Source organism: Phyllobates terribilis, unplaced genomic scaffold (genome assembly GCF_046119375.1).
Source record: "Phyllobates terribilis strain yellow unplaced genomic scaffold, ASM4611937v1 Scaffold_11__3_contigs__length_659146591, whole genome shotgun sequence".
NCBI classification, from domain to species: domain Eukaryota; kingdom Metazoa; phylum Chordata; class Amphibia; order Anura; family Dendrobatidae; genus Phyllobates; species Phyllobates terribilis.
Window position 1 is genome coordinate 394,791,276 of NW_027362771.1, and position 25,375 is coordinate 394,816,650.

General features: G+C 42.5%; 1 protein-coding gene across 6 annotated transcripts in view; it reads left to right on the forward strand.

Moving 5' to 3' along the window:
* MYO5A (myosin VA) overlaps positions 1 to 25,375 on the forward strand; it is a 183,972-nt gene that overhangs the window by 79,028 nt on the left and 79,569 nt on the right. For all 6 annotated transcript variants that reach the window (XM_073653024.1, XM_073653025.1, XM_073653023.1 and 3 more), the window contains exons 3-6: positions 304 to 475; positions 1,789 to 1,933; positions 7,556 to 7,712; positions 18,510 to 18,653. In XM_073653024.1, coding sequence (XP_073509125.1) covers positions 304 to 475; positions 1,789 to 1,933; positions 7,556 to 7,712; positions 18,510 to 18,653 — 618 coding nt within the window. The remainder of the gene's footprint in view (positions 1 to 303; positions 476 to 1,788; positions 1,934 to 7,555; positions 7,713 to 18,509; positions 18,654 to 25,375) is intronic.

Sequence of the window (25,375 nt, forward strand, 5' to 3'; positions counted from 1 at the left end):
GTGGAAGTGTAGGTAGTAAGCCCTGTGTTATCATGGGGCGATGTGATTTTTCTGGTTAGGTAGACAGCAAAAGGATTCATTGCACAGTCAAAGCACTTTTATCAGAACTTGCAGAATTTGCAGGAAATAGTGCTGATTTTGGTACAGGTTTATCTGTGCATTTGTCACTAAACATAGGCCACATTTAATAACTGTTTTCCTTTCCCCTACACGCCCTCCTGATGCTTTCTTGCATTGTTCCCTGCTGGTCTCTGTCCTCCTTTCAGAGACTTTTATTAAAATGTTTCTAATTTTGTTTCATAGAATCTAGAATATCGTCTAGATGTCAAATCAAAGGAGCTGCCACCATTGCGCAATCCTGATATCCTTGTTGGGGAGAATGACCTCACTGCCCTGAGTTATCTCCATGAACCAGCCGTCCTGCACAACCTCAAAGTGCGCTTTATCGACTCCAAACTCATTTACACATATTGCGGTGAGTGCACGCAGCACCATTGTTCCTTCATTGTTTCAGCTTTATGTTCTGTTATTTATTGAAAGTTGTGGGTGCGTTCTCTATAGACTATAATATGTGCCCTCTCATCTTCTGGTGATGTCTTTCCATGTAAAAGCATGTGTTGATGAGATGACTAAGTCTAGCTGTGCTCTTACAAGCCCTGGTCACCTCTTTATGAGAGCTTTGTTGTGTGATGATGCTTCCATGTCCTGAATCCTCTTGAAGCCACTGGTTTTAAATTCTCCACAAAACGAGGAACATTCTTATGTGGGTCAGATAATAAGCAGATATTATAGTGTCATTTTTACTGTACGGTGTGCCTGAACATTTAGATACTTGATGGTCTAAATAATGCATAGCCATGTTGGGTCAGAGTCCTAGATTGGCCATACACTTAACATTTACAGTTTTCTGACGACTTATTGTTCTCAATAGGGAGAGCAGAATAAGCCACTGCCAGACACATCCGGTGGCAGCTGATCTTTCAAGAACAAAACGATTGGGTATATTGAAATGCAGCATGTCTGATCCTTTTCCCGAACATTTGTTGTCAGGAGAGGTTTGGAACAACCCCACACACATTGGATGGTCAGCTGGTCCCATACACATTGGATGGTCAGCTGGTCCCATACACATTGGATGGTCAGCTGGTCCCATACACATTGGATGGTCAGCTGGTCCCATACACATTGGATGGTCAGCTGGTCCCATACACATTGGATGGTCAGCTGGTCCCATACACATTGGATGGTCAGCTGGTCCCATACACATTGGATGGTCAGCTGGTCCCATACACATTGGATGGTCAGCGGGTCCCATACACATTGGATGGTCAGCGGGTCCCATACACATTGGATGGTCAGCGGGTCCCATACACATTGGATGGTCAGCGGGTCCCATACACATTGGATGGTCAGCGGGTCCCATACACATTGGATGGTCAGCGGGTCCCATACACATTGGATGGTCAGCGGGTCCCATACACATTGGATGGTCAGCGGGTCCCATACACATTGGATGGTCAGCGGGTCCCATACACATTGGATGGTCAGCGGGTCCCATACACATTGGATGGTCAGCATATTTTTTATTATATGACATTTTAGTGTACTTTTTTTCCTGTATATTTTTGCAAGATTTGTGGTGATGGCAGAACTACTTATGTGTCATCATTTTGATGTATTTTTGTCATTCATTGCACAGTCGTATGACAGATTAAGTCATTTATATTTGAGAAGTCTTACCCATAATGGTGTATTTTTCTCCTTTTGGTTATTTATTTTTCCCCTCAGGCATTGTCCTTGTAGCGATAAATCCTTATGAACAGTTGCCCATCTATGGAGCCGATATCATCAATGCCTACAGTGGGCAGAATATGGGGGACATGGATCCTCATATTTTTGCAGTGGCAGAAGAAGCATATAAGCAAATGGCCAGGTTTGTTTCAGTGACATTTAAAATCTTTAATATTTTAGTATTATTATTGTGTTTTTAAATTTTTTTTTTTTTTTTTACTTGTTCTTTTATTTGCGAAAATATTACCACACATGGGTTTTATAGTACACATTGTACTCCAAAAGCATGTTGTTCTGTGCATTAGCATTGGTTGGCAATTATTGGGGACATCAGATTCTGGTCTCTCTTGAATGTGGGATGCTAGATTGTGATTGTGCCCCCGGCATTTTTCGATATAAGTTATCATTTTCCAAGACCCCCTCGCACACTGTCATTCTAAAACATCATCTATAAAGTGTTTGTTTTCCTCATCGCTGCTCTTAATCACAAAAAAGTGTGAATTTCACTATTTCTGGGTCACACTTGCTCCAGCACCAGATTATCAGGAACTGTGGGGGTGGATTATTAAACCTTTGGATTTGGGTACCATCCTCCATCTTGAAATACTGGATCTGGGGAGATGGGGGGGCAGGCTGGCAGAAATTTTATGCGTTCTCTTCTCTCCGGGTTCTTGTAGAGTTAGGACGATATAACAGGGCTGTGAATTCGGTAAGCCAAACCTCCGACACCGACTCCACGACTCCGACTCCCTCATACATGGCTCATGTTTAAGTGATAAATTTACTGTAGCACAGATTCATCTCAGCTAAATGTCTAGACCCTTAGATCAGGAATAGGACAGACATTTATAGGACATTTCATAACTTTCCCAAATTATTATGAAATAAATATTCCCCGCAAACTGCATTGAACTACTGTACCCAATGTATTTTAGGAGTTGGAGTCGGTCCATTTTATACCGACTCCGATTCCGACTCCACCAAAATAGGCACCAACTGCATGACTCCACAGCTCTGCTATATAATGTCGATGATGAAGCAATGGATGATGGCTGGGTGATTCCATGCTGAGCTTGTACCAACATGGCATATATGAAATATTAAATGGATTGGTTGCTTAGATACATGAAGCATCTCCAGCTCTGTATTCAGCACTCAGCCGAGGTCTCACCTGAGTTTTCCATGTAAGGTTTATGCTTCCGACCCCTCCACCTCTCCATTGTAGGATCGCATAGATTTGACCCTTTGTATAATTTCAGTATAAAAAGATGATGAAAAGGATTTCTGCAGATTGAGTGTGCGTGGCCTTTAGGTACCTACAGTATATGTGTATGGTCTGGGGGGAATAACTCTCTAGCTGCGCCCTTGGCGCTGCAGGCCATGTTGTGATGCCAGCTGCGGTAATGAATCAGCAGGGGCTCAGCATTGATATCACCGCTCTGAGGATGATGATCTTCTAGACCAGTGATCCAGACAGGAAACGGTTAATGTCTCGCCCTCTGAGTATTAAAAATCTGGAGGATTCCTTTGTGCAAGTCAGGTTTAACCCTTTAGCTGCTAAAACGTAACAGTGGTGACAGATTATAGCTATAAATCACTAAAGGCACAGCTCACACTGACATCCCTATGTGTAATCTGAAGGCGTGTTCACCCATCTGTGTCACACGGACTATGCTCGGATCACAGTGCCATAAGCATATATGAGGCCGCTGGATCCGGCGGGCGTGACGGGTATTACAATCTGAGCATGGTCCGCATCTCATGGACATGTGAAACCGGCTTATTCTGTGACCTGACCATCTATGATAACTGGAACCATTGAATAATTACTGTATATTGCGGATGGTCACATTACCCCCAGGACCTCCCTGTGATACTACAACCGCATGAAAACCTCATGCCCATGGTTATGTGAGACCATACAGGATTCCTGGCACTGTTCTATCACGCATCTGCTTTTTTTTGTTGCTGTTGTAGTTTTTGTGCAGTTTGTTTTTGCTGACAAAATATGCTACTTTTTGTTGTTTTTTTTTTTTTTTTTTTTGCACTGCTCTCTCCACTATTAAAAAGTGGGTTTAATCTAGCCATGGTTAGCTATACAAATAAGGTTTATGGAATATTGTGTGGCCAGCCACGTGAAAACAGATTTTAAAATTACTCAAATTATGAATTTTGCCTTAAAGGCATTGTCTGGACTAAAACTGCAGGTCTGCAGTCACCACTCTCCAGTGCCGGGAACGGCGGACATGTGACCACAAGTATGCAATATGTGGAATTCTGACCACAATCCGACTAGCTGTGCACGGCCTCGCTCAATGCAAGTGTATTGAGCGAGGCCAGAAACAGTCTAGTCGGAATGTGGCTGGGAGTAAGCACATTGAATACTTGCGTTCACATCACCGCCCGCTGCTGGCGCTGACACCGGAGAATCCTTGCAGTGCGCGCAATGTAAGGATTAGTGATGAGCGAGCATGCTCGCCACTGTTAGGTACTCGCCCGAGCATCTCCGTACTCGAGATGCTCGGAGCTCGCCGAGTACTTGTGCGATGCTCGGGCGGGAGCTCGGGTCCCCGTCCTGCATGTCTGGCGCTATTTAGCACACCAATCATGCAGGGATTGTCTGCCACTCACTGTAATGTCACGGCCATGGTGGTTGTGGCATTACAGTGATTGCCCAAATCGATGGGAACAGTGCCAACAGTGAAACATGAAAAGCGGCAATTCATCAGCGGCATACACCGGTACCCGACAATTTAGAACAGAAAGAATAGAGCTTCACACATAGATTAGATACATAGAAACATGTCAGTCACATATATATGAAGTACAGTGACAGTGTTGGTTACTGTACTTGTCATTTAGTGTTAAAATAAAGGATTTATTAAAAAAAAATAATTGGCGTGGGGTTCCCCGTAATTTTAGGCTCTAGCGGAGGTTAAGCAGACGGCTGGGGCAGATGTTTGAAGCCTGGGAAGGGGGTAATACCCACGGAGCTTCCCAGGCTACTAATATCAGCCCCCAGCTGAATACCTAGGCTTTACTAGCTATTAAAATGGGGGACCCTCCCAAAAAAATGATGTGGGGTCCCCCTTATTTTAATAGCTAGCAAAGGCTAGGCAGACAGCTGGGGGCTGATATTAATAGCCCAGGAAGGGTGCCTAGCCTTTGCTAGCTATTAAAATAGGGGGGACCCCACATCTTTTTTTTTTTTTTTAGCTGTCGGAGCTCCGTGGGTATTACATGACAAGTACAGTAACCAACACTGTCACTGTACTTAGAAACATGTAAGTCACATATATAATATCTATCTAATCTATGTGTGATGCTCTATTCTTTGTGTTCTAAATTGTCGGGTACCGATGTTTGCCGCTGATGAATTGCCGGCCAGCTTTTTTAAAGAGACCGGTGCATGAAAATCGGAGGGCACGAGTGTGTTCCAAGTTCCCTGCTATGTTTTTCATGCGCCCTCCTATATACCCTGCCTGCCTATATATTCTGCCTGCCTGATGTTTAATTGAGCACTGTTCCCATCGATTTGGGCAATTTTTGACCTTCTGCAGACCGCCGAGGGGGACCGCCAGAAAAATGCTCGAGTTTCCCATAGACTTACATTGGGCTCGTTGCTCGGGTCGAGCACCCGAGTATTCCAATGTGATCGACCCGAGCTTCGAGCACCCGAGCATTTTAGTGCTCGCTCATCACTAGTAAGGATTCACAAGTCTGTAGTCGAATAGGGTGACTTCAGACTTGTAGTTTTAGACCGGACTAACCCTTCAACCTTTATTGGACCTTGATATAATGTGTTCCAGGGTTCAATTCCTTCTTCAGGCCAATGCTCAACTATGTGAAGAAGAGGTAGAACCCCAAAATGCATTAATTCAAAATCAAATGAAGATAATTTCCTATGACTATTTTACACCCTCTGGGACGTGGCCCCATACAGGTCTCCCTTTCTATCACTACTATATTGATGTTTTGCTAACCTACTTGGATTGTGATGAATGAAGATCTAAAGATACAGGTGCTTCTCACAAAATTAGAATATCATCAAAAAGTTTATTTATTTCAGTTCTTCAATACAAAAAGTGAAACTCATATTATATAGAGTCATTACAAAGAGCATTATCTATTTCAAGTGTTTATTTCTGGTAATGTTGATGATTATGGCTTACAGCCAATGAAAACACAAAAGTCATTATCTCCGTAAATTAGAATACTTTATAACTGCTTGAAAATGTTTTTAAAATCCAAAATGTTGGCCTACTGAAATGTATGTTCAGTAAATGCACTCAATAGTAAATGCACTCGGGGCTCCTTTTGTGTCAATTACTGCATCAATGTGGCGTGGCATGGAGGCGATCAGCCTGTGGCACTGCTGAGGTGTTATGGAAGCCCAGGTTGCTTTGATAGCAGCCTTCTGCTCGTCTGCATTGTTGGGTCTGGTGTCTCTCATCTTCCTCTTGACAATACAATGACAATGGGGTTAAGGTCAGGCGAGTTTGCTGGCCAATCAAGCACAGTGATACTGTTGTTTTTAAACCAGGTATTGGTACTTTTGGCAGTGTGGACAGGTGCCAAGTCCTGCTGGAGAATGAAATTTCCATCTCCAAAAAGCTTGTCGGCAGAGAGAAGCATGAAGTCTCTAAAATTTCCTGGTAGACGGCTACACTGATTTTGGTCTTGATAAAACACAGTGGACCTACACCAGCAGATGACATGGCTCCCTAAACCATTACTGATTGTGGAAACTTCACACTACACCTCCAGCAGCTTGGATTGTGGCCTCTCCACTCTTCCTCCAGACTCTGGGACCTTGATTTCCAAATGAAATGCAAAATTTACTTTCATCTGAAAACAACACCTTGGACCACTGAGAAACAGTCCAGGTCTATTTCTCCTTGGCCCAGGTAAGACGCTTCTGGCGTTGTCTATTGGTCATGAGTCACTTGACACAAGGAATGCGATACCTGTAGCTCATGTCCTGGATACGTCTGTGGGTCGTGGCTCTTGAAGCAATGACTCCAGCAGCAGTCCACTCCTTGTGAATTTCCCCCAAATCTTTGACTGGCCTTTTCTTAACAATCCTTTCAAGGCTGCGGTTATCCCGGTTTCTTGTGCACCTTTTTCTACCACACTCTTTCCTTCCACTCAACCTTCCATTAATATGCTTGGATACAGCACTCTGTGATCAGCCAGCTTTTTAGCAATGACCTTTTGTGTCTTACCCTCCTTGTGGAGTGTGTCAATGACTGCCTTCTGGACATCTGTCAAGTCAGCAGTCTTCCCCATGATTGTGGAGCCTACTGAAACAGACTGAGAACTTTTTAAACACTTAGGAAGCCTTTACAGGTGTGTTTTGTTAATTATTCTATTATACCGAGATAATGACTTTTGTGTTTTCATTGGCTGTAAGCCATAATCATCAACATGAACAGAACTAAACAATTGAAATGTCTTTATATAATATATGAGTTTCACTTTTTGTATTGAAGAACTGAAATAAATTAACTTTTTGATGATATTCTAATTTTGTGAGAAGCACCTGTATATATATAAAATACGCCCCAGACCGGCTGAGAGTTTGAGCTATTGTCCTCTGTTATCAGCTGGCAAGTATAAACTGTATGTATATACTGTCGTACTTTGATTTTTGTTCCTGCTTTTACTATTTATTTCCTGCTGAATGAGGCCTTTCTAACTTTACTACAGACCTGAATGTTTCTGCAGCACAATGTCTTGATGTGAGATTGTTTGTGTCTCTCAGGGATGAGAGGAATCAGTCCATCATTGTCAGTGGGGAATCTGGAGCTGGAAAGACCGTGTCCGCTAAATATGCAATGAGATACTTTGCCACAGTCAGTGGGTCTGAAAGTGAAGCAAATGTAGAAGAGAAGGTGCTGGCCTCTAATCCAATCATGGAGGTAGGTGACTTCTGTGTCTGGCTACTCCAGTATTGTCTGATTAGCCCATGATGTCATGAAGACTGCAATATTATATCATCATGTATATTGGATGTATGTGGGGGGCTCAAAGATGGGCAAGAGTTGTTCCCAGAGCATTAGTGCTGAGTGATTTGAGAACTGCTGATTTCCGCCGGGTGTATGCAGTATATTCCGTTAATCATTAATAAGCATTGGAGGTCTTGCTGAGCAGAGCCAGATACACTGTCCTCACTGCTGAAACCTCACTGCAAACTGCTACTTGTTAATGAGAAATAACATTAATTTCCTCTGTTGAAGAATAACTGCAGTCCTGACCTCCTTTGGTTGTGGGTGACTGCGCACTAGTTGTTGTAGACAATTAAAACATGAATTGTTTGAGAAATTGAATTAAAATGTAGCTTTTCTATACTGTTCTTTGATGCACTTAGGAGCATATGGTAAATATATATTTGCCGTTTTCAATTTAATCCCCATAAATGTCTGATTCTCTCCGTTCAGGCATTTTCGACCCTTGGATACTGTGTAGGCCGTTCTCGTCACGCTTCCCTGTTTTCACCGGTTTCTTTTAATTGCTTTTGGTTCATTCCTGTGTCCTTTTTTTTGGTATCCAGCCAAGGGGCTTTGGTCTTCCCTGTTTCCTGTCACCACTCACCATTCCGAGTAGCATCTCCTTTTCTAGCAAATTTTGTCCTCATCACATGTCCAAAATAGCTCATTTTCTATTTGGTGATCTTGACTTCCCGGTACATTTTTGGGTTTACATGATCAAGAACATCATTGCTGGTGATGGGCCAAAGACCCCCCTATACACATTAGGTAACTGCTGGCTAAATGTTGATGTGGCCAACAGTGTCTCCCCCAAAACTCCCATAAGGCCGATCAATCCTGGGTTCAGTAAGAGAGAACAGCTGGCAGACTTCCCTGGCAGCAACTTATCTCCCAGAAAACAAAAGGATCAGACTTTGGAAATCCAGCTGGCCGGATGCTTCTTTCCCCCCATGCACTGTAGACTGTCTGGTGATCCGACAGACCTTAGCTGGTTTGCATGGCACTAATCTAATTGAGGACTTTTTTTAATACACTTAAATGCATGTATTTACATCTAAAATTCATTCTTGCCAATTGGTTTCATTAAAAATTTTGCACTGCCTGTCATCTATAGCCTCCTTAACAATGATCCCAGGGATTGATGTGTCCCTGCAGAGATCAGCACAGGAGAGCTCGGGGTAATGATGACATTTGGAAAATAAAATTCTGCCCAATTGGCAGAACTGTATAGAGGCATTTTCTTTTTTTCTTTTTCCTAGTTGACAAAACTTTCTTTTATGGAGGCTGTCTGCTCAAAATGTAATATTTGACATATAAAAATCTGCACACCCCTGTTAAAATGCTATTTGCCATGCTTGCCGGTCTGACGCCTCTCACCCAGCCAAACCAGAACTCACACTTTGCACTGAAGAGGGGCAGTACCCCAAAACCGTGTCTTTAAATTGAGTTTCTGGTTCTAGCTTATAACCTAAGTCATGTGAGGGTCACTATTGACTTTTAGGATTGCTACTTCTTGTTCTGGTCCTCTTCCTCTCTGAAGAGACAATTTGCATATTTCACAGAGGAGCATTGCTGCTTTAAAAGTCTCCTCAACGTGACATGCTTACCCCTTGGATAACGTTGCAAATAAAAATCATACCAAGAATCGTTGTAGAACTTTTTTCACCTTTTATAGTCACCCAGATCTGTACAATTTTTAAACTAAAATCTTTTCGGATGGAAAAAGAAAAATAATGAACTAAAATACTGTAGTTTTATAAATATACACAGCCTTAAACTAATACCTTGTTGAAGTACCCCTTGAATTTATGACCGCATTCAGCCTTTTTGGGTAAGTGTCTCAGCATGGCACATCTAGAATTTGCAATCTTTGCCCACTCTTCCTTGCAGTAGTGCTCCAGATCTGTCAGATTGTGAGGGCATCCCTTGTGTACAGCGCCCTCTTCAGGTAACCAACTGATTTTCTGTTGGATTCATGTCTGAGCTATGCCTGGGCCATTCCAAAGCTTTGATCCTTTTCTGGCGAAGTCATTATTTGCACACAGTACAAAAGCCTGTATATCAGATGGTGTGGGGTTGCAGGAGTCCCTATGGCATGGGGAGCTTACACATCTTGAAAGGCTGTATCAATGCTGAGGATTATAGAGAGGTTTTAGAACAATGTATGTTTCCATCCAGACAATGTCTATTTCATGGAAGGCCTTGTATGTTTCACCAAGACAATGCTACTCCATATACTGCATCCATCACAACAGCATGGCTTCACAAGAAGAAGAGGTCAGGTGATGAACCTGCCGCCTGCAGTCCAGACCTTCCACCAATAGAAAACATTTGGTGCATTATGAAATGTAAAATCCAAAAAAAAAAAAAAGTGGGGGATGCTATACAATGGTTGACATGGCTGGGTCCCAAGTTTTTAGGAACTGGGGTGGTAAATTAGTAGCCGCCGTTTTGTTATTTATCAGATGTCAACTTATATTACTTAATTATATACAGTGATGCAGTGATGTTGGTTGTCCGTTTTGACTTTTACAACTGATGGTAAATTATACAGTTTTATAAAAAAAAATGAAAAAATTCAGGTGCCAAGGTTTTTTGAATGGATTTATGGTATTTTGAGGTTGGTGAAGGCAAAAATCCTATTACTTTTGCTGAATTGTTTCTAGTTTTTGAGATTCATCCATGAAAATAATGCATTTCCCCAATGTGACTTGTGTGTGATAAATTAAATAGCTTTTGGTCTTTTGATTCTATAACAGTGTGTTAGGTAATGAAATATCCCATATGATTTGGGATTTCAATTTTTAGGCTTACAATGCTATAATACCGAATTTTTGAAGCCTGAATTCTACTGCAATTAACTATTAAATATCTCAGAAACTAAAGTCAATGTGGCAAAACCGGTCATATTCTTGATTAGGACCATAAAACCGTTCAGATATCAACAAAATCACTGTATACAAGTGTTATCACTTGTGTAAGACGGCAGTGTTCACACCGTGCAGTAACTGAGTGAGTGACCCAAGCAAGTCCAACATAAGCAGATTTTATTCAGCAAACTCGCAGGTAAAATAGCAAGTCCTCCGGCTCTCAGCCGGGTTAACACAAGTCCATAAACAACGGTTGCCGTGGGCAATGGCCGCTCCAGACCACTCAGAGCCTGACAGGTGCAGAGCCTTCACAGGCGTGGGTTCAGCTACACAGAGGCCCGCCGAGCTGTCCTGCTATGCTCCCAACACTGAACACCACTAATCCTTAGTGCAGGGTTTTTAAAGGACCTGTGGCAAGAGCCACTGGAAAACCCGGGTTGGAGGGAGGAGGCCGCCCCACTGCCTCCTGTGACCTCCTCCGAGAAATGAAGGCCCTGCCGGGTTTTACTTAATCTGCCTTAGCCAGATAGCCTGACCAGGTCAATGCTCACCTTCATTCCTGCATTGCAGCCGCAGCTGTGTGTGTGACTGCCATGCACTTCACTGGATTTAATAGGTCTCTGTACACATTCTGGGGGATATATAACGTCCCTCGTATACGATCCCAGTCACTGCCTCACACTTGGTTATTTGAATACAGAAAGGACAGTTGTTGAAATTTGTTATGCCACTTTTCATCAATGACCGTCAGAGCAAATGGAAAAATAGCCATATTTTTGTATGTAAAGATGTGTAATTACCAAACTTTGGCCATTGTTCAAAGTTTTGGATAGAAATCCTTTTTTAAATACAGAATCTTGATAAAGCTGGCTGATAAATCTAGGCTTAACATATTGTTTTTGCAACCAGACTGGTTATAGCGGTTTTACATAGCTGTTTCACTAGTTTTTTTTTCTTTACATTTAAAAGTCATTTATTGTCCTGGCCCGGCCCAGAGAAAATAGTTGCATTCATTCTTGTGTGTGACGATCATTCTTCTGCTGCGGCTTGACATGGACTACAGCTGGTAAACACTGTCTTATGACCAGTTTCCCAAGGGGTGAAAGACTGATCGGAGATGTCAGTCACAGCCAGAATACATGGTGCATTGTGCTTTGCAGAACAAGTGTAAATAGGATATGATCCTCTCTAATTTGAATTGTTCAATGAGGTTTTTGGTGTTTTTACATTCTGGGATTCTGTTTTTTATACTTATGTTTTTTTGTGTATGTACAGTGTCTGTACCTGGCAAGTCCCCCTGCCCATCTATAGTAATTACCGTTCTTCACAGAGTATTTCAGTAGGTACTGTAGTACATGTTTAGAATTAAAGAGGATCTGTCACAAAATTTCACATTGCAAACTTAATAAATCCCTTCCCACGTGGGTCATAATACATCAGGTCCCCATGTAAGTGAGTGGGCTCAGGAGCATGCTCCGATTGCTGCTTAACCCCTTAAATGCCACTAATTATCACTGACCGCAGCATAGATATGGCGTGATTGCTGGAGCGCCCCTCTTCCCGTCAGCCTCAGTGATGCCATCACTGGATGCAGATAGGTTGTCGTGGCAGATAGAGGTCTGCTAAAAGCCCCCATGACCACTATCCTAGTCATCTTTCATAGGAGAACGGCATTTTCTCTATATACGGCAGTGCTGTTGTGATCAAACGATCACAGGTTTAAGTCCATTTAGGGGACTACAAAATAGAAATAGTTTTTTTTATAAATATAATAAAATTCAAATTTTGATTCTCCCTTTTTTCTCCTGGTAAAAATAAAGAAATAAAAGAAAGCATATTGTCTATCCCCCTGTCCATAAAATTTCAATCTATCAAAATCTAAAATGAATTAGCCTGTATGGTAAATGTGATAAAGAGAAAATATTCAAATTCCAGAATTGCATTTTTTTTCAATCGCTGCACTTCCCTAAAAAATTCCAATAATAAGTGATCAAAGAACGTTTTATGTACCCCAAATTGATATCAATGAAAATGTCAGCACACCAAAATGGAACAAAATTGCAATTACATAAAAAAGGTGTAAAGTACTAAAAATACCTGTGGTGCAGATCGCCCTTTGGAGCAGAAATCCCACAAAGTAAGTTCTAATGTAACGGAAACATTTTTAAAACATTTAAATGACCCCTGAAGACTTGGTAGGACACAGTTTGAATGGGTTTTACCACTTAAAATAAAAAATTATACAAGTTTGATATCACTGTCATCATACTTTGCCGTAAAAACATGTTGCCATCTGCTAATGACTTTTAATTCAGAAACAATTCCATTAAAATTTGCAGTCCAAAATGGCGCTCCTTCCCTTCTGACCACTGCCAAGTGCACGAACAGTAGTTTCTGACCACATATTGGGTATTAGCGTGGTCAGGAGAAATTGTTACAAATTCCAAGGTCCATTTTCTCCTATTACCCCTTGTGAAAATGCAAAATTTGGGGCTAAAGCAAATTTTAATGGAAACTAATTAAATTTTTCATTTTAATTGCCGAGTGTTTTAAAATTCTGTGAATCTCCTGTGTGATTAAGATGCTCACCACACAGACATGAATTCTTTGAGGTGTATAGTTTCCAAAATAGGGTGACTTATTGGGGCTTTCTACTGTTATGGCATATCAGGGGGGGTCTTCACTCCAAAAGTTAAACAGTAGCTTTAGACCACATATGGGGTATTGGCGTATTCGGTAGAAATTGCACAACAAATTTAGTGTTCATTTTTTTCCGGTTTCCCTTGTAGAAATTAAAAAATTGGGGCTAAAGTAATATTTCATGGAAACATTTTTAATTTTTTTTTTTTCATTTTACGTTAATTCTTGTGACGCATCTGAAGGGTTAACAAACTTTCTGATTTTGGTTATGAAAAACTTGAGAAGCGACGTTTTTGAGGGGTGTTTTCCTGATAAATAGGCCACTAAGTCATTTTAAAAGTGATGTGGTCCCTAAAAAATAGGTTTTGAAATTGAAAAAAAAAATGGAAAATTGCTGCTAAACTTTAAACCCTTCTAACATCCTAACAATAAGAAAAGCTGTTTAAAAAAATGATGTTGATGTAACGTAGACATGTGGAAAATGTTATTTATTAATTATTTTGTTCGGCGTGACTATCTGTTTTAAGGGCATAACAATTAAAAGTTAAATAGAATTTTCTAAAATGTTTTTATATTTTCATAAATGCAAATCATATCTACTTACGATCATGAAGCACAAAGTGTCACAAAAAAAGATTCTCAAAAACTCTAGGATATGTAAAAATGTTATTACCACATAAAGGGACACTTGAGATTTGATGGGAAAGGGGTTAAGAAAGTACACAATCCTAGTCATGTCTAAGGAGCTGTGCACATTGAGTCTTTTTGAATAGTTCAAATTTGGAGAGTTTCCGCTTTTAAAAGCCTCAAAAAAGTGAGTGTGCATATACCCTAAGAAATCTATTTTATAAATTCGTGCAGCTTGTAAGATGAAATCTGGTGACAGATCTGCTTTAAGGAAGAGCTGTCATCTGGTCAAAAGTGCCTAATTTTTGCTCTGATTTTATTCCTGTTACTCCCATTTTTTTTTTTTAAACTTGCCATATGGGTCTAGAGATATCAGCCTCTTAATCTGCTAATTTTTATGGTCTGTACAAAGCCGTGTGACTCACGGACATTTTGCAGGACAGATGAAAGACACCACCCAGAGTCAGGAAACCAGGCATATACATGGAACATATAAAATACTAATGGACACAGGGTAGATTGGTTTATATCAGACCTGGAAGCCACGATGCGCACCACTACTTTTTTTAAATTAATGTAATAAGACACAGGACTAAGGCTGTGTTCACACGATGCGTATTTAATGCGTTTCCGCGGCGTTTTTGCAGTTGCGTAAACGCCGCGGAAACGCATGAAAAACGCATGGTAGAAGGGCAGCAATGTTCCCCAATGGAAATCCGCATGTGCTGTGCCCATGATGCGGATTTTTCCGCAGCGTTAACGCTGCGGTCAAAAATCCGCAGCATGTCAATTAATTTTGCGGAAACGCGGCGATTTCGCCGCCATTGACTTGCATTAGAACGCGCCAATTCCGCAAGACAGCATCTGTACTTGCGTAATTGGTGCGTTCTAATGTGCGGATGGTACCCGGGTGTGGAGGAGAGGAGAGTCTCATCCACACCCAGGTACCATTTAAAAAAGCTGTAAAAAGAAGAATAAAATAAAAAATAATGTATTCTTACCTTCTGTCGGCCCGCGCAGCGCTCCCGCTTGGTTCCCGGCACTTTGCAGTGAGTTGTAGGACCTGCGGTGACGTCAGAGTCATGTGACGGGTCACGTGACGCTGACGTCGGCAGGTCTTTCAATTCAAAGTTGCCGGGAGAACAGATTGAGCAGGACAGCGCGGGCCATCGGAGGTAAGTATATACACGCTCTCGGTTCACACTGTATAAATCCATGCTGTTTGCATGGATTTATATAGTGTGACCTAGTTATCAAGCACTTTCCAGGTGATGCTAACATCGCCTGGAAAGCGCTTGTCAATCTGCATGCGGAAACGCATGTGAATCTGCATGTGGATCCGCATGTATTCTGCAGGAAAAACGCATGCACAATCTGCATGCGTTTTTTCTGCCAGGGAGATGCAGAAATGATGCAGAAATTTTCTGCTTCATTTCTGCATCGTGTGCACATACCCTAACACTGTGTGTATAGGGGCTGTAGGGACGGACTCTGATTTCGATCATAGATGCCCCATGCTTCACCCTGTTCGGACGGCCCAGTTTTCATCAATGGTTCATTCTTTTGACCCGTCTCCTCCTAAGTAAGTGCTGGTTGTGAGCGATACATCAGACTTGCTGGGTCAGTGACCACCATTAACCTGGTCTATAAAAGGGCCTGGAAATGATTGCTCTTGTTATTCATGTGAACACTCATGCATCTTTTCCCAGGTTCCCGCAGACATTAAAATATTTATAACCTCCTCCTGGGTGGATAAGAGGACTGTGTACAAAGGCATCAACCTAAAAATACCTAATCACATGGCAGCTGAGTACAAGCGCGAGGACACTACCTTCTCTTGTACAGAATTGCCATGGAGAATAATGTCTTTTATTCTGGTTTTTACATGCAAGCCAAGAAATATGTGGGAAGATAAGTCCTAATCCTGTCTAGTCTCTGTAGGAAGGGGGTGCTGGCTAGCATCATGCTGGTGTTCACCTAGAATACTCTTTACTACACTATATATCTTATATTTAGGCCTTGACAATTATTTATCACTGTCCTTATTTACATTAATTGTCATATTCCTGCAACAATATAATGATGTAGCGGAGCTAAATGTGTATTTTCTCCATTATTTGTGAAATCACTGCTTGGTACGCTGTGGTGTAGACTGTCAAAGTGCTGGGGAGTGATTACATCCAAGTTCACTTTGTAGTTTGCGGTTACTGTAACCGCTCCCTTCACCGCTTTTGACTGGAAGCAAGCGGCTGCTGGGAGGATATATGTTCGTTTTTTCCCTATAGCTGCTGCCCCAGTAAAGCAGTTTACCATGATTTTAACGCCATTTACATGCAGATTAACACTATATCTGCAGGTAATTAGCATTTCTAGACATGACCGCTTCTGTCCCATTTTGCACATATCGCCTCCAAAAGGATTAACTTCTAGGCTATATTTATCCTTCTGTTACCATTGGAACTGTTCCACTGTAGTTCCAGTGCTCTAGTCGATTGTGTCCAGTGTCTCTCACTTGACCACTTGCCAGCAGAACTTTGCGCTGGGTCTCTACAACTGAGCTGTTCCTGTGAGGGATAATACCATGGAAAGAGTCAGAATTTCCCTTATTACAGTGCAGAGCTTATACCATGAAGTATTAGTGCATGTGTGCTGGTGGCCACGGCCCCACTATCAGTATTTTTCTCAGGAGTGGGAGCCAAAATCAGGTGAGGAACAATCAGAGAAAAGGTATAATAGAAAGAAGTGCACCAATTTTGCATTATCACCCACTCCTGGTTTTGGCTCCCACTCCTGAGAAAAAATACTGACCAAATACCGATAGTGGGGCCGTGGCCCAAGAGGAACTATCTACTGCAAGATGGAGCTGTGTATAGAGGGCTTAAAGGCATGATATACTGCAGGATGGAGCGGTGTATCGAGGAGATGAGTAGTGATATACTGCAAGATTGGGCTGAGAGGAGTTATATAATTGAGGATGGAGCTGTATATAGGGGGTGAGAGGAGTGATATACTACAGGATGGGGCTAAGAGGAGTTTGATGCTTGTTGCTTACTGCTGAGAGATCAGTGATGTCACACTCCAAATGCTGCTCTGTTGATGCATATGACAGAGGATAATCCTCTGCCATGTGCATCAACAGAACAGCATTTGCAGTTTCACATCACATTCCCTTTATCATGTTACTACTTATTCAGAACTTAAGAATATATAAAGAATAGGACCACCTAATCAGCTATGTGAAACGGGATGCACTGAGGGGCATATCGAGCTATAAAAATACACAGATACAAGAAAGAAATTGTGTTGGGCTTACTCTATATATTAAAGAAGCACTCCATCAAAGTTTTTATCCTCTTAATATATTGCAGTCATCATAATATGTAGCACTGTGTACTTACAATTGCTCATTTTGCCTTTCTACTCAGCTAATTCTTCTCTTTTCTCTGCTCTGTAAAAACAGGAAGTCTCTTGTCCCTGGATTTGTCATTCCTGTCTCTAACTCCTGACCCAGCTGCTCCACTCCTCCCCCTGCTATAGACTTTCTCAGTGACTCATGACTTGTGCAGAGAATATTCACCTCCTGTTTTTATAGAGCTTAGAAGGATTCACTAGTCTGTTTTTAATCGCGTGTTGTCATAGACCTAATGGAAATCAAAAGAATTAGCTGGGTAGAAGGGCAAAATGAGAAATTGTAAGTACACCGTGCCATATAATTATAATATGATGATTGCTATATATTGAGAGGATACAAACTTTCATGAGCGTTCTTCTTTAAGAATAAGTAAGCATTTACTGTGCCTTATGAAAAATAATGTGATTGTGGGAAGAACCCATTAATTACATTATTCTATTGACATCACCTTTATGTGTAAGTTAGGTATGTTTTCCATCAGTGGGTTTTGAGAATTTTAAGGTCCAAGGTTTCCATGGGTGAGGAGGGTCACATGGATAAATGCATAAACCAATTAGTAGTTAAACCTAGATCTGTGGAATTTATACATTCTTTGTCATTATTACTGCTCAAGTCAGCACAGAGAAGGAGAATTAGTAGAGATAAAATGTGTTAACAATGCATGTAAATTCCAGCAGTATATTCCTTCTACAATTATAGCATATTTCCTAAGATTCAGGCAATGAAGAAATCCGTTCTCAAGGAGTTTGTACAGTATATAGGTTTATAAATGTGATATTATTACTGGGCTATCTTTAATGCGGTGTAAATTCTTGCATGACATATCATATCTTTGCACCGTACACCTGTATAGTCTTTCCAGACAATAGTAAGGTTTATGAGCACGAAACTTTAAAACAAGAACAAGACTTTTTAGATGTGTTTATTATTTATTAATTTTTTAAAGGACAAAACTAGGGTTAAAAAAAAAATCCCTGTAGTCAACATACTAAGAAATCTGATGCTTGCCCTCGTTATTTTAAGTTTTCTACTGAGGTCTATTATAGTTCCAATTGTCAGCATATTTTGGAAAAAACAAAATTTTCTCCTTGCATAACCTCTCATCAATCTCCTAAAGCTTACACTGATACAAATGTATGCTTTATTTAACTTCAAAATGATTTGTGTTCTTGTTTACAGGCAATTGGTAATGCAAAGACCACAAGGAATGACAACAGTAGTCGCTTTGGAAAATACATAGAGATTGGATTTGATAAGCGGTATCGGATTATTGGTGCACATATGAGGACATATTTACTAGAGAAATCAAGAGTGGTGTTTCAGGTATGTGCTTCTCTATATTAGAAAGAATATATGTTCAGAAAATTATACATTATGTATAGCAGGTTTTTATTTGAAAAACTTTTGTTTTATTCAAGTTTTGATGTTTTTTTTTTTATGTGACTATTCAGGTGTAAAAATCCGTCTTCCCAGCGGTCACTGGAGCAGTCACAAGCTTCCTGCTTTCTGTAGTTGAATCTTCATCTTTTCTGTATAGGTTGGGACAGGAAAAGCAGAGTCATCCCATTATCATTTGAGGCTGCAAGAGTAAAAGGGGTTCTCTTTTTTGATTAAAAAAAAATTGGCACATGAGGTATTATTTCCTGTTGAATCAATTTCTGTTCCAGTACCGCCTCTCCACTACTCCCTGCTGTTTTGTGAACAAGGCTGCAGCATTGAGGTCCAGTCTAAAGGCCCCGTCACACTTACCGACGCTGCAGCGATCCCGACAACGATGTGACCTGGCCGGTATCGCTGGTGCGTCGCTATGTGGTCGCTGGTGAGCTGTCAAACAGGCAGGCTCACCAACGATCAGGGGAGCAGCGACATAGTGGAAAGAATCTTTCCACAATGTCCTGCTCCTTGTTACCAGCCTGCTGAAGCAGGAGCAGGCTGGTAACCATGGAAAACATCGGGTTACTAGGGGCACACGCGCACCTAGTAACCCGCTGTTTATCATGGTTACCACTCTGCTACGGTGAGCGGGAGGTTACCGCTCACTTTAGCAGGCTCGTAACCATGATAAACAGCGGGTTACTAAGTGCGCGTGTGCCCCTAGTAACCCGATGTTTACCATAGTTACCAGCCTGATCGCTGCTCCTGCTTGTCACACACAGCGATGTGTGCTGACCAGCGGGAGGGCAACGACCAAAAAATGGTCCAGGACACTTTGCAGCGATCAGCGACCTCACAGCAGGGGCCTGATCGTTGCAAAGTGTCACACATAGCGAAATCACTGGTGAGGGCGCTGTTGCGTCACCAAAACCGTGACTCAGCAGGGATCTCGCTATGTGAGATGGGGGCTTAAGGCACACGTGACCGCTGCAGCCAATTCCTGGACTCCGTGTTTTTATGCAGTCTATCTTCTCATCACTGTTGAGCGAAGTGATTGGAGACAGCAGTCACGTGTTGTCCACATGATGTCAGTGCTGCAGCTCTGTAAACAAAATACCGTAATTTCCTGAGCAGGCAATTTTAAAAATGTATTTAAAAGTTAAATCTACCCGCTGTTGTAAACTACAGGTCATCCTGCAAAAAAATAAGCTTTTACACAACTCTGTTTAGAAAGCAATAATAAAGTTACAGGTTTTCACAATTTCTGTTTTTGTTTTGTTTTTTGGGTTTTTATTTTTTAACATTTTTTCTTCTTTTTTTTTATTTTTTGTTCATTCCATCTCCCAAAAAGTAATACATCTATGTACCGCCAATTCCCTTAACAGAACCCACCTACATACATACATACATGTAACTCTTGCAAAGATAAGTCCAGCAATACCTTTACATGGCCAGTCCTGTCCTCCATTATAGCTGAAATCAGTATTTCAATTGATATGCAAATAAGGCCGTAGATCTGAAGCCTCTGTCACTCCAACTGTATTTCCCACCCAGCACTGATGCCTCATGCAATTATCGGTGGCTTTAGATCTCTATCTAATTATAATGTGTGTGTGTGTGTGTGTGTGTATGTATGTATGTATGTATGTATGTGTATATATGTATTAGATGTACATACAGTGGGGGAAAAAAGTATTTGGTCAGCCACCAATTGTGCAAGTTTTCCCACTTAAAAAGATGAGAGAGGCCTGTAATTGACATCATAGGTAGACCTCAACTATGAGAGACAAAATGAGAAAACAAATCCTGAAAATCACATTGTCTGATTTGGAAAGAATTTTTTTCAAATTTTGGTGGAAAATAAGTATTTGGTCAATTACAAAAGTTCATCTCAATACTTTGTTATATATCCTTTGTTGGCAATGAGAGGTCAAACGTTTTCTGTAAGTCTTCACAAGGTTGGCACACACTGTTGCTGGTATGTTGGCCCATTCCTCCATGCAGATCTCCTCTAGAGCAGTGATGTTTTGGGGCTGTCGCTGGGCAACACGGACTTTCAATTTCTTCCAAAGGTTTTCTATAGAGTTTAGATCTGGAGACTGGCTAGGCCACTCCAGGATCTTGAAATGCTTCTTACGAAGCCACTCCTTCGTTGACCTGGTGGTGTGCTTGGGGTCATTATCATGCTGAAAGACCCAGCCACGTTTCATCTTCAATGGCCTTGTTGATGGAAGGAGGTTTGCACTCAAAATCTCACAATACATGGCGCCATTCATTCTTTCATGTACACTGATCAGTCGTCCTGGTCCCTTGGCAGAGAAACAGCCCCAAAGCATGATGTTGCCACCCCCATGCTTCACAGTAGGTATGGTGTTCTTTGGATGCAACTTAGCATTCTTTCTCAAAAACGACAAGTTGTGTTTCTACAAACAGTTCTACTTTGGTTTCATCTGACCATATGACATTCTCCTATTACTCTTCTGGATCATCCAAATGCTCTCTAGCAAACTTCAGACGGGCCCGGACATGTAATGGCTTAAGCAGGGGGACACGTCTGGCACTGCAGGATCTGAGTCCCTAGCTAAGTAGTGTGTTACTGATGGTAGCCTGTGTAACGTTGGTCCCAGCTCTCTGCAGGTCATTCACTATTTTCCCCGTGTGGTTCTGGGATTTTTGCTCACCGTTCTTGAGATCATTTTGACCCCACGGGGTGAGATCTTGTGTGGAGCCCCAGATCGAGGGAGATTATCAGTGGTCTTGTATGTCTTCCATTTTCTAATTATTGCTCCCACAGTTGATTTCTTCACACCAAGCTGCTTGCCTATTGCAGCTTCAGTCTCCCCAGCCTGGTGCAGGGCTACAATTTTGTTTCTGGTGTCCTTCGACAGCTCTTTGGTCTTCACCATAGTGTAGTTTGGAGTGTGACTGTTTGAGGTTGCGGACAGGTGTCTTTTATACTGATAACAAGTTCAAACAGGTGCCAGTACTACAGGTAATGAGTGGAGGACAGAGGAGCCTCTTAAAGAAGAAGTTACAGGTCTGGGAGAGCCAGAAATCTTGCTTGTTTGTAATTGACCAAATAGTTATTTTCCACCAAAATTTGAAAAAAAATTCTTTCCAAATCAGACAATGTGATTTTCAGGATTTGTTTTCTCATTTTGTCTCTCATAGTTGAGGTCTACCTATGATGTAAATTACAGGCCTCTCGTCTTTTTAAATGGGAGAACTTGCACAATTGGATATAGATAGATAGATATGTACATACATAGAGATATATCTATATGTGTATATATAGATAGATATAGAGCTCTGGCGAAAATTAAGAGATCACTGCATAGTTTTCTAAAAATCCCCATCTCTACATGTTTGACAGCCATTCCATTCCGGTGTCAGTTGAATTCCAACCAAAGTACACCTCATTCTACTTCAGGGGTCTCAAACTCTGCTGGGTATATGGGCCGCACATGGAAAAAATTTGAATTTGGGGGGCCGCATTCTTTGCAGGTCAAAGTGACCTTTTTAGTGATACCATTTTTTTTGTATACACCGTCTGAATATTTTTGCTGTGTTTATTTTATTTTTTATAGCTTGGGTCGTTACGGATATGGTGATAATAAACGTGCACTTTTTTGTGTTTAATTTAGTTTATATATAAAATAGCATTTTTAGTGGCAAAATATTTTTTCATGCTTTATTTTTAATTTTTTTTTTAATTTTTACAATTTTGTTTCCTTCAATTGGCCACATACAGTAATATTGTTTTACAATTAGCACCATATATTAATTCTGGCAAGCATCTAGTAATATGCCCAATCCTGGTTGTCCCACTCTTGTAATAATGTGCCCCATCCTGGTGGTCCCCATCTTGTAGTAATGTACCCCATCCTGGTGGTCCCCATCTTGCAGTAATATGCCCCATCCTGGTGGTCCCAATCTTGTAATAATGTGCCCCATCCTGGTGATCCCCATTTTGTAGTAATATGCCCCATCCTGGTGGTCCCCATCTTGCAGTAAGGTGCCCCATCCTAGTGGTCCCCATCTTGCAGTAATGTGCCCCATCCTGGTGGTCCCCATCTTGCAGTAATGTGCCCCATCTGGTCCCTATCTTGTAGTAATGTACCCCATCCTGGTGGTCCCCATCTTGCAGTAATGTGCCCCATCCTGGTGGTCCCAATCTTGTAATAATGTGCCCCATCCTGGTGGTCCCCATTTTGTAGTAATATGCCCCATCTTGGTGGTCCCCATCTTGCAGTAATGTGCCCCATTCTGGTGGTCCCCATCTTGCAGTAATGTGCCCCATCTGGTCCCTATCTTGTAGTAATGTACCCCATCCTGGTGGTCCCCATCTTGCAGTAATGTGCCCCATCCTGGTGGTCCCCATCTTGTAGTAATGTACCCCATCCTGGTGGTCCCCATCTTGCAGTAATGTGCCCCATCCTGGTGGTCCCAATCTTGTAATAATGTGCCCCATCTTGGTGGTCCCCATTTTGTAGTAATATGCCCCATCTTGGTGGTCCCCATCTTGCAGTAATGTGCCCCATCCTGGTGGTCCCCATTTTGTAGTAATATGCCCCATCTTGGTGGTCCCCATCTTGCAGTAATGTGCCCCATCCTGGTGGTCCCCATCTTGCAGTAATGTGCCCCATCTGGTCCCTATCTTGTAGTAATGTACCCCATCCTGGTGGTCCCCATCTTGCAGTAATGTGCCCCATCCTGGTGGTCCCCATCTTGCAGTAATGTGCCCCATCCTGGTGGTCCCAATCTTGTAATAATGTGCCCCATACTGGTGGTCCCCATTTTGTAGTAATATGCCCCATCCTAGTGGTCCCCATCTTGCAGTAATGTGCCCCATCCTGGTGGTCCCAATCTTGTAATAATGTGCCCCATCCTGGTGGTCCCCATTTTGTAGTAATATGCCCCATCCTAGTGGTCCCCATCTTGCAGTAAGGTGCCCCATCCTGGTGGTCCCCATCTTGCAGTAATGTGCCCCATCTGGTCCCTATCTTGTAGTAATGTACCCCATCCTGGTGGTCCCCATCTTGCAGTAATGTGCCCCATCCTGGTGGTCCCCATCTTGCAGTAATGTGCCCCATCCTGGTGGTCCCAATCTTGTAATAATGTGCCCCATCCTGGTGGTCCCCATTTTGTAGTAATATGCCCCATCTTGGTGGTCCCCATCTTGCAGTAATGTGCCCCATCCTGGTGGTCCCAATCTTGTAATAATGTGCCCCATACTGGTGGTCCCCATTTTGTAGTAATATGCCCCATCCTAGTGGTCCCCATCTTGCAGTAATGTGCCCCATCCTGGTGGTCCCAATCTTGTAATAATGTGCCCCATCCTGGTGGTCCCCATTTTGTAGTAATATGCCCCAACCTAGTGGTCCCCATCTTGCAGTAAGGTGCCCCATCCTGGTGGTCCCCATCTTGCAGTAATGTGCCCCATCTGGTCCCTATCTTGTAGTAATGTACCCCATCCTGGTGGTCCCCATCTTGCAGTAATGTGCCCCATCCTGGTGGTCCCAATCTTGTAATAATGTGCCCCATCCTGGTGGTCCCCATTTTGTAGTAATATGCCCCATCTTGGTGGTCCCCATCTTGCAGTAATGTGCCCCATCCTAGTGGTCCCCATCTTGCAGTAATGTGCCCCATCCTGGTGGTCCCCATCTTGCAGTAATGTGCCCCATCTGGTCCCTATCTTGTAGTAATGTACCCCATCCTGGTGGTCCCCATCTTGCAGTAATGTGCCCCATCCTGGTGGTCCCCATCTTGCAGTAATGTGCCCCATCCTGGTGGTCCCAATCTTGTAATAATGTGCCCCATCCTGGTGGTCCCCATTTTGTAGTAATATGCCCCATCTTGGTGGTCCCCATCTTGCAGTAATGTGCCCCATCCTGGTGGTCCCCATCTTGCAGTAATGTGCCCCATCTGGTCCCTATCTTGTAGTAATGTACCCCATCCTGGTGGTCCCCATCTTGCAGTAATGTGCCCCATCCTGGTGGTCCCCATCTTGCAGTAATGTGCCCCATCCTGGTGGTCCCAATCTTGTAATAATGTGCCCCATCCTGGTGGTCCCCATCTTGCAGTAAGGTGCCCCATCCTGGTGGTCCCCATCTTGCAGTAATGTGCCCCATCCTGGTGGTCTCCATCTTGCAGTAATGTGCCCCATCCTGGTGGTCCCCATCTTGCAGTAATGTGCCCCATCCTGGTGGTCCCAATCTTGTAATAATGTGCCCCATCCTGGTGGTCCCCATCTTGCAGTAAGGTGCCCCATCCTGGTGGTCCCCATCTTGCAGTAATGTGCCCCATCCTGGTGGTCTCCATCTTGCAGTAATGTGCCCCATCCTGGTGGTCCCCATCTTGCAGTAATGTGCCCCATCCTGGTGGTCCCAATCTTGTAATAATGTGCCCCATCCTGGTGGTCCCCATCTTGCAGTAAGGTGCCCCATCCTGGTGGTCCCCATCTTGCAGTAAGGTGCCCCATCCTGGTGGTCCCCATCTTGCAGTAAGGTGCCCCATCCTGGTGGTCTCCATCTTGCAGTAATGTGCCCCATCTGGTCCCTATCTTGTAGTAATGTGCCCCATCCTGGTCCTCGTCTTGGAATAATATCCCCCATCCGGTAGTAATGCCCCATCCTGGTGGTCCCCGTCTTGTAGCATTGTCCCCTGTGCTG